Source organism: Centroberyx gerrardi, chromosome 5 (assembly GCF_048128805.1).
Source record: "Centroberyx gerrardi isolate f3 chromosome 5, fCenGer3.hap1.cur.20231027, whole genome shotgun sequence".
In the NCBI taxonomy this organism is placed as follows: domain Eukaryota; kingdom Metazoa; phylum Chordata; class Actinopteri; order Beryciformes; family Berycidae; genus Centroberyx; species Centroberyx gerrardi.
The window spans coordinates 25465197-25475025 of record NC_136001.1 but is presented as its reverse complement, the minus strand read 5'-3'; the positions used below and the strand labels follow the sequence as shown (position 1 = coordinate 25475025).

Sequence of the window (9829 nt, the reverse complement as noted above, 5' to 3'; positions counted from 1 at the left end):
GTCTGACAGTTCCTGAGAGAGAATAATATGTTTTGATTTTCTTCTCCACAGTTCATTTCTCATCTGTCTGCCTTGTCTTCTCCTCTCCCCAGGACTGTCACCAAGCTGTTATTCATCCCTGCATCATGGAGGCTCAGCCTGGTGCATCATGGGAGCTCATAAACGGTGTGACAGCTACAATATACGAGGACTGAGAGGTCGCCATGGAGACTGACAGCTACACCTCAAGCCCAGCTACCACTGACTGGGCTGGGACGGTGGCCAGCCAGGGGGGAATGGGACTCCTGGAGGAGCAGGGAGGAGGGGGCTCGTCCAGCAACCCGGCCTCCTGGTACATGCCATACCCACTGGGCTTCCAGGTGTCCCTGACCGCCTTCCTCATGCTGGAGCTGGTGCTAGGTTTCAGCAGCAACCTGACAGTGCTGGTGCTCTACTGCTCCCAATCCAATTTGGTGGACTCGGTCAGCAACATGGTGACTGTCAACCTACATGTGCTGGATGTGGCGGTGTGTGTGCTGTGTCTGCCCCTCACTCTAGTGGTAGTGCTGCTGCCCCCGGGACCCAACCTGGCCCTGCTCTGCTGCTTCCACGAGGCCTGTGTGACCTTCGCCAGCATTGCCACCGCCATCAACGTCCTGGTTATCAGCTTGGACCGCTACGACATTTCAGTACGGCCGGCCAACAGGCTGCTGACAACACGCAGAGCAGCGCTGCTCTTGGCTGCGGTTTGGGTTACCTCTGTAGTTGTGTTTTTTATCCCATTTTTGGAGGTGGGGATGTTCAGTGGAGGAGGGAGAGCGGAGAGTGGGCTGGTGACGCCCTCGTCTTCCTCCTCCCCTGGCATCAGTGCCACAGTGGTGCCAAGCTGGCGTAACCGGACTCTGCTGTGTGTCGGCGGGCAGGGCTATCACACAGGCCTGGGTATGTACTACCATCTCCTTCTGCAGGTACCCATCTTCTTCACCACAGTGGCAGTCATGCTGTTCACCTACTCCAGAATACTGAGGGCTTTAAACATCCGCATTGGCTCCCACATTAAGAAGAGCCAGCGCTTCAGGGGCCCCTCCTGCAGAGGGCGCCATAAGAGACAGAAGAAGAGGAAGGCCGGGCTTGGGATGATAGAGGGTGGGGAGGTAGGAGGGGAGCAGTGTACCACAGATGGCTCCAAGCAGCTCAGCCACCCTCCACTCATCCCCTCCCCCTCTCCCACCCCCACAGCTACCTCTCCCCCGGCCCTGTCCTCCTTTGCCCCCCTGGTCACCTCCGACACGGGCGCTGCCACCGCCATGCCAGCCAGCATGGGTGTCCAGGCCTCCGTGTCGGCCATCATTGCTCTGCGGCGGGCAGTGCGGCGACACCGGGATCGGCGTGAGCGCCAGCGTCGGGTGTTCAGGATGTCCCTCATCATCATCTCCACCTTCCTGGGCTGCTGGGCTCCTCTGTCCGTGACCAATGTGCTGATCCTGGGGGTAGGTCCCAGTGACACCCTGGTCAGCCTGCGCCTCTGGTTCCTGGCCCTGGCCTATGGCACCACCGTCTCCCACCCCCTGCTCTATGCCTTCACCCGTCAGAAGCTGCGCCGCGCCCTCCGCGCCAAGGTTAAGAAGAGGGTGGTGTCCCTGCTCCAAGTGGACCCTTCACCAGGGGGCACCGTCATACACAACTCCTGGGTGGAAAACAGGAAGACCGGACGGCAGGTGCGCCTGGAAGCCAGTGACGCCACCGACCGCTGCCTGGCAGAGGCCCTGTGAGACGGACGCAGACTTGTGGGTTACCATAATTAATAACCAGAAAAGAGTCACAGGTGTGTCCCATTATGAAACTCACCAGTGCGTGAAGCCTGCAGAAGAAATGTGGAAAACAGATTTCCACCTCTGGGAAATGCTTTCATGTAATCACCAGCAAGCCCATGCTAAATACAGTCAACTTACACCTCAGGCAGCAGTGAAAGCAGGATGCGGTTGTCACTGTGTGTGTGTGTGCGCAGCGCAGCCGCTAAAGCTGATACATTCCATTTTACAGCAAGAAAATCAGTCAGTAAATGCACAAGTGTATAATAATACTGAAGTCTGTTTACATATGGAGTTGTGTGCAAAGTCTATGATCAAGCACTCTCATAGTGGTGCTTACATAACTGCTCCAAAGAATGTGTTTAGCCAGCAGATGATCTGATCTGCCACCCACTCAAATGCTCCAAGGCAGCTTTCAAGAGAAACACTAAAATGTTGACACACTTCAAACACACAAATACAGACTCTTCTGGATGTATTTAATATTATCTCTGCCTTAATTCTGCTCTGAACAATTGGTTAGGTGCTATGTTGTGTTTTCTGAACAAAATGGGAGTATGTATTGCATATTACAGCAAGACACAAAGAGTACAACATGTAAATGATGAGCGTGTACTGAGCTGTAAATGGGCAAAGAGAGAGAAGAGAGAGGTGAGGAACAAGTCAGAGCGCAATTGCAGGCTAGTGTAAAATATGTTATGCAGTTTTGCTTTGTCTAAATAGTTATCATATGGTCAAATGTTACAGTATTTATTTCCAAATCTTGCAAAGCTCCTTCATGTAAATGCACCACTTTTGGTCCTTAATTTGTATTAAATGGTGTAATATGATCATGTTTATTTATATTTTGTACATAGTGCAGGGAGGTGGTTAGCACATTGTCCTAATGATAAAGAAGACATGTATGTTATGAAAGACATATGGTCCCTCTGTAAGCCAGGCTGAAATAGCTGAGTTGGGATGGCAGTATACACTCTAGTTTGATTTGGGGTTTTGGCAGTGCTAAAAGCATGTGATGTCCTTTTGAAACCGATATTCATGTACATGCTGTATATACTGACCAGATATAAATTTATCAAATGTGAAATCTGCAGTACACTGTCCCTTGGTCTGTATGTGGTTCTATTGATCATAGAGTGACGTGACGTTACTAGATTAGAGAGAGTGTTTCAGTTGTGGCCGGCTCGTCGCTGTGTCAGCACCTGGACATCTGCTCACAGTCCCATGGGTCAACTCAACCTTAGTGTCCGACAAACACAAGAGAACGACTGTCGCTATCACTGAACACCGACAGATTGGTAGAGTTATTAATAGGCCTAGTGTTTGCTGTTGACTTTGTTCTACCTGTTCGTATATTCACTGCTCTAATGCTGTACTCACACTCGAGCTCATTTCAAAAGCCATGTGAATTCCCATGCACAGATTTAATGTGTTCCTGAATGTATACACATGTCCACTGGAAAATATATAGAAGAACAAACATGTGCAATCTTTGTAGAATTCCCCTCCATGGTGTTGTTCTCATGTGAATGTATCACCATGAAAAGATAAAAGATGATATCAATAAATATGATTATATTGAGGTCTGGGTGTGCTGCCTTTGCTCTGCTTACACGTCTCTGGGATTCTGGTATGCTGATTTTGTTGCTTGGCAAAGAGGAACATGTAGCGCTAACAAGATGCAGAGTACATGCTAGCAAAATGCCACTGGGGTAAAGCCTGGGAAAGTCAGAGGTAGCTTTCATGATGGTATTTTCATCCATAAAGGGGAGACCCGCTGTGAGGGAAACAGCATGAACATAATGTGGAGTACTGTGCATTATAGCTCACATGATGATGCACTACCTGAAGGGACACCGAGTGGCTCCTACTGCCGAGCTGAAGAACATCCAGGCTGGTTTGAAAACAACCAGACATTGTTGGAACGATACTGTTAAATAAGAGTTCAACATCTGTCTGTCTTCAACCACTGCAGTGAGTGCAATGCTCTTGGGTCTATGTTGTTCAGAGACCGCCTGTGGCCTCCTGCGATATCAATGTGATATAATGTGTGCAGGGCTGCCAACTTTTCAGAAAACCTTGGAGTGAGCTTTTGCGGCAAATTTGTTTGGGGCCCGTTCGGGGTCGCCACCGCACGCCGAAGACATCTATTTTTATTCATTTTTGTACTTGAAGTAAAGAAACATGACTATTTACAGCCATTTCCCCAGTTTCATAACCCTTACCCCAACCATTAAAAAATGAACATAGAAATAAAACAGTTTTTGGCCACCAGAGGGATCAATGACCTGGTGGCCAAAGACCGCAACCTCAGTATTTTCAGCAATGTGGACAGGATGGAGTCAGTGAGTGAGTGAGTGACTCAGTGAGGGACATTCACTCTTCTAGGCCGGTCCCCTACACTACAGGGTCCAGCAAAAAAATGACTGTGAAAAGACAAGCCCATAGTCTCTTCTACATCAAACAACATGTACTGTAGTAGTAATAGTCTTAGTAGGCTAATACTCACCACCTGTCAGATTGTTTTTCGAATTCGAACCCTCCGATGTAGAGCACTAGTGGAGTCTGTCCGAAATCTTTTCAAAGCAGGCTGTAAGTTCGCGGCAAAATAGCGCGTGAGCTGACATGCATTTTTTATTTTTTTTATTTTTTTTTGACAGAGTGAGAAATAGGAGGTGTGGCGTGAGAGCGTGTGAAGAGGTTCATTTGCGTGAGTCTCACGCTCAATGCGTGAGAATTGGCAGCTCTGTGTGTGTGTGTTCACCTCACTTATTACTATCATAAACTGGCCTATATAGTGATATACATCTCAAATAGCATTTTGGCATTGTTTTGCCATTATTGATAGTATATGGAGAGCTGTGAGATCTTGCATGTGTACTTCACACCGCTAATCACAGAACATACATTATGTGAACACTTTTATAACACCACGAGTGCATCCATGTTTAGCGCGGATGCCCTCGGTGGGAACTGAGCTTGTGACCCTGACAGTGTTAATCCCAGTGAGCTATACAGCACAGGCTTGCTTAACTTCTGCCAGAATGCTGTTTGAAAACTTTGTGTGGGCTTTGTGTTGAGTAGGAGGGAGGCGCTGCAGACCTCTGCAGTATAGGATGAAGAGAAGTCATCTATGTGGGATGAAGCCTGCAGGGCGAAGTAATGCAGCAGCACTTCAACCTGACCAGCGCAGTCAGGCCACTGCCTCCGTTTGATTTTTTGCAACATTATAATATTATGTTATTATAATATTATGACAGTTAAAATCGAATAAACACGAATCCCAAACACAAGCTTACAAGTGAAAACTACGCAGGCTTTATTTTCTATACGTTGTCAAGTTTTATGGTGAGAATACTTCAGAAGCTGTAGTATATTATTGTAGGGCGCCCTCTGGAGCATTGCTGTCAGATTGCACAAATATAAACCACTTTATATGTGCCGAAATAGCTCAGTTGGGAGAGCGTTAGACTGAAGATCTAAAGGTCCCTGGTTCGATCCCGGGTTTCGGCAGGTGATGAAAGCTTTTATCATTACCACAGGTCTGTAGTGAACGCTTCAAATGAAAGTATACAGTCACACGCTTGCTCAACCCAACCTACTGCAACCAGAGAGGAGACAGAAGCATGGAGCTTTGCTTTTTTGCAAAAAAAATGTTGCAAAACATTTGGAATTTCTTTAATTTTTGAGAAAACTGGAGCAGATGTGATTTCTCACACACAGATTTAATGTGTTCCTGAGTGCACATGCCCATTGGGAAATAAATATAAGTACAACAAACCTATGGGCAAGCTTTCTATAATTTCCCTTCACAGTGTTGTTCTCTTGTGAGTATATATCCCTGTGCAAAGATGCAGAAGATAACAAGATGCTGAGTACATGCTTGGGTAAAGCCTGGGAAAGTCAGAGGTAGCTCTCATGATGGTATTTTCTCCCATGAAGGGGAGATCCGCTGAGAGGGAAACAGCATGAACATAATGTGGAGTACTGTACATTATAGCTCACATGATGATGCACTACCTGAAGGGACACCGAGTGGCTCCTACTGCCGAGCTGAAGAACATCCAGGCTGGTTTGAAGACGACTAGGAGGTCTTTTGAAACTATCATTAAACATATACAACTATCACCTGTAAGACCAAGTCAAAGGTGATGGATATCCATGGGGAAACGTAACCAGTCAGCGGCAAATAGTAGGCTACTAGTATAGAAAGTAGGCTAGTAGTAGAAGTAACAGCAGACTAAATGGGGTAATCGTGCTGAATAAGCGGTTTCAACCGGTAACCTGTTTGTTAAACTATGATGAACATATGGATTACAATGTAGCAAAGTACATAATAGCCTTATAGCTTTTTTGTCTGTGTAGGTTGCTATTGGGCTACTGCTGCTGCTAGAGTATGAAATAACTGAAATCCATTCCATGAAATATCTATATACATTATATAACAATGAGCGAAAGAAGAAGAAGAAAACATGAGAGAAAACAATATGTGAAATAGTAAAGCATATATCCCAGATGTGCAAAAACATGCTCGTATTCACATAATAAGTTCTGTAGCTACTGTATGGCCTTCTGTAACGTTAGACCTGTTATAATGGAAACTACACTGTACAGCATGTTGTTACAGAATGTATTCACGCAACAATGCTTTGGATTGATTTACAAAGGGACCGTGAATATGATAGGCTGTACGTATAGATAGCGTAATACTTTCATATCCCAACCTCATTAGAACACACACAGGCACGCACACACTAATATGACCGCACACACACGCGTTTACTTTGTGCAAGCCGAAATAGCTCAGTTGGGAGAGCGTTAGACTGAAGATCTAAAGGTCCCTGGTTCGATCCCGGGTTTCGGCAGGCAACCGGGTGGTCTTTTGATTACATATCAAGTAATACTACGAAACAGATTTCTAATACGCAACGTACACACTCTGGCTCAAACAGCACTGCAGGCGTCAGTGTGTCCACAATGTCACGTTGTGTTACAGACTACATAGCGCCACCACCACGCCAATCTAGTAACAGCAACTCTCAGCAAAAAAGTTGCCTTGATCGCCACCAAAATTTCCACACAGCATATTTTATATGACAGAATTTTCTTGTAACCGTTTGGCCGTGACACACAAGAGAAGATGATGTAGACGCATAAACAGGAAGGGATACATTCTTACCGGTAAATGGTTAGTACTAGACCACCCACACTTCACATAGACCTACCTGTTTGCGAGAGGCTCAAAGTGAGTCAGACCACTTTTGGCCATGCTGAATAGCACTATCAGCATCACTAGCAGGACTTACACCGAAATGTTCTATCTCTAAGAACCTTTGCAAAATGCTGATTTTATATAAGAAGCAGCGGCCCACTAATGGCCGCTTGGTGGTTGGTGGGGTTTGGTATGGAGCTCTTACTGAAACCAGGGGGTGCAGTGACACATTTGAGCCAGTAGATGGGATAATGCGTACATAATTCAATCTCACTGGGAGGCACGCACACCCACACACACCCATGCACACACAAATGTGCGTGTTGAGGAAGCCGAAATAGCTCAGTTGGGAGAGCGTTAGACTGAAGATCTAAAGGTCCCTGGTTCGATCCCGGGTTTCGGCAGGCAACTAGGTGTTGTTTTGAACAGCAAATGTAAGAACACTATGAAATGGTTTTATAATGCAAACACACACACACACACACACGGGTTCAGACGGAGACTGCAGGCCCGAGGTTAGTGTGTATTAGTCGGTGTCACGTTGTCTGATCATCTAAATGGATACAAACTTCCAGACAGCTATCATATCAATCAGCTGTTCCCTGCACTCGCTCAATATTTGAGCAGATTGTGCTACAATGTCGCCTATGAAGCCTGCTTTGGTTTGTAAGCAGTTTCCCGGTCGCCTTTACCAGTGTTAACATTATTATATCACCACTTTTGAATTTAAGTGACTGACTGTTCTGATTGTAAACACACTGGTAGATGTTGTAGCCTGAATTCGGACCTTAATCAAATTTGACATATGCAAGCCGAAATAGCTCAGTTGGGAGAGCGTTAGACTGAAGATCTAAAGGTCCCTGGTTCGATCCCGGGTTTCGGCAGACAGCCAGGTGGTATTTTGGGGTTGGCACCACTACAACTGTATTCATCTAATCCATAGACATATGAAATTTGAATCTAATCAGGGGAGGCTTCCTCGTCACTTCCTTACTGACAATCACGTGCAGTGTCGCCTATACTAAGTTGAGGAACTCGCTGTAGTTTCTGTAGGCCTAACCGAAAGACCCAGAAAGTTTAGGTTTCAGTCTCTGGCTTCAATCAGGAAACTGAACTCCTGGCACTATAAAAAGTTACTCTATATATTCATTTATAGGCACAGAACTGACACAACAGACATCAAACTAGGCTATAGCTACAGAGCAATTGAACCCAGAGAAAAAAAATAGGCTAATATACAGCCTAAAAACACCAAGCAAAAAATCACTATAGTCTAATGAGTATAAGACTAAGAATATTAGTGACTTTTCACTTTTTTCCTCGCATTTTAGCATGTCCTCTAAAGTGATTTTATAGTGAGTCGATAATTCATTCATTGGTTTCAACTGGGAAACAGAAATTTTGGCACAATAAATAAACATATATCATTTATATGTCTTTGTGGGTTTATAAAAAAAAGAACATGGTTAGTTAGAATTTGGTTGGTTAGGCTTCTGTCAAGATAAGTCTGGTTAAAACACTTAAGGGCAAAATAACTAATTATGTAACAAATGCTGTTTGTCCTTCATATTTGGATCACAGCAGACGTCAGGTCATGCCAGGATAGCCTTGTTGTTGTTGTTGTTGTTGTTGTTGTTGTTGTCCACACAGAAACCTAGGCCTTGACTGTTTCAGCATCAGGCTCAGCAGGGCTGTGACAGGACCACTGGACCTACTCCAGTACATTTGGAGGTTTTCTGAGCTGGTCAGCCAGCCTAAGAGCCAGCCAAGGCGTGCAGTGGCGAGAGAGCCGCAGGTCCAAGAGAGCAGGTCCGGGCCACGGGGCACCCAGCGGGTCAGGGATTTGCGTCATCTCCATTGAAACCTGAGTGAATGGCCAAGCGGCTCTGTGGTGATGTGCTAATCAGCAGTGCATTGACAATGAACACACAGAAAGTGGTTCAGCGAGCTAGTGAGGCGGGAGATTGACAGGGGGGTTTAGAGGGGGTGCAAAATGTTCTGGTGTGCTGCTGGGTTCCGAAGGCACTGTGGTGGTAAAGTGTGTGTGTGAGAGAGAGAACACAAGGTCCACAGACACACACAAAAGGCTATAATGGTGAAGACAAATAACAAAGACATAGAGAGGGAAATGAGGATTATCAATGGGGCTAATTTGGCTACACAATTTAGGCGTACTAGAAGCCTGGAAGTAGAGCTTCCTGCAAAATGAACCATAGTTATTGTGTTTGTACATGCTCTTTATATCTTTCTTTCTTCTGTGTAAAACTGCCTTCCCATGAATGAAAATGCACAAAACTGTGCGTACTGTAATATGAGGCTAATCTTCCTGATGGTGGCACTATAGCAACCATCCAAAGTTTAAAACTTCAAAAAGAGATAAAAAATCAGCCATATGTGCTGCATTTGTGCTATTTTCTGAGGATGTAGGCCCATGTGAGAGGAATCTTTTGTGCACTGCTACAAAGTTCGTCACAAGGGCACCATTTTCAGGCTCTGGGGCCTTATGCCCGAAAACAGGCAGTGTTGCATGAATTGTGGCATGGAACATGGAATGGATTGCACTGAGTCTACTATATGTGTAAATTCAGAGCAACTCATTTTTCTTGCCACATTTTCTGCCACAGCAGCTGTTTTAGGGCACAGTTGCCCAAGAGCCTGGAAATGTTGTCCTACATCTCCCTGACTTTCAATAGGGAGGAAGTATCTTCTGGAACCTACATGATAAGAGGGTCCAGTACCATTTTTGGACAGAAAGCCATGGGTCAAATGGCTGCATTCAGGTGCAGCTAAACTAGGCTTGTCTAGTGTAACTTGTTTTCCTTATAAA

The 9829-nt window shown here is 45.6% G+C and overlaps 1 protein-coding gene and 4 non-coding genes across 5 annotated transcripts; all 5 read left to right on the top strand.

Moving 5' to 3' along the window:
- Positions 1 to 203: 203 nt before the first annotated feature.
- LOC139921662 (G-protein coupled receptor 22-like) lies at positions 204 to 1751 on the top strand. The gene has a single exon (XM_071911957.2). The coding sequence runs from the start codon at positions 204 to 206 to the stop codon at positions 1749 to 1751; it is 1548 nt and encodes a 515-aa protein (XP_071768058.2).
- A 3479-nt stretch (positions 1752 to 5230) lies between these two features.
- Positions 5231 to 5303, top strand: trnaf-gaa (transfer RNA phenylalanine (anticodon GAA)). Its single transcript has one exon. It is a non-coding gene; the product is annotated as a tRNA-Phe (tRNA).
- Positions 5304 to 6582: 1279 nt separating this feature from the next.
- On the top strand, positions 6583 to 6655 carry trnaf-gaa (transfer RNA phenylalanine (anticodon GAA)). The gene has a single exon. It is a non-coding gene; the product is annotated as a tRNA-Phe (tRNA).
- A 678-nt stretch (positions 6656 to 7333) lies between these two features.
- On the top strand, positions 7334 to 7406 carry trnaf-gaa (transfer RNA phenylalanine (anticodon GAA)). The gene has a single exon. It is a non-coding gene; the product is annotated as a tRNA-Phe (tRNA).
- Positions 7407 to 7813: 407 nt separating this feature from the next.
- Positions 7814 to 7886, top strand: trnaf-gaa (transfer RNA phenylalanine (anticodon GAA)). Its single transcript has one exon. It is a non-coding gene; the product is annotated as a tRNA-Phe (tRNA).
- The last annotated feature ends 1943 nt before the right edge of the window (positions 7887 to 9829 follow it).

Excerpts from the sequence above, each read along its gene's own strand:
- LOC139921662 (XM_071911957.2), top strand. The coding sequence starts at position 204 with ATGGAGACTGACAGCTACACCTCAAGCCCAGCTACCACTGACTGGGCT.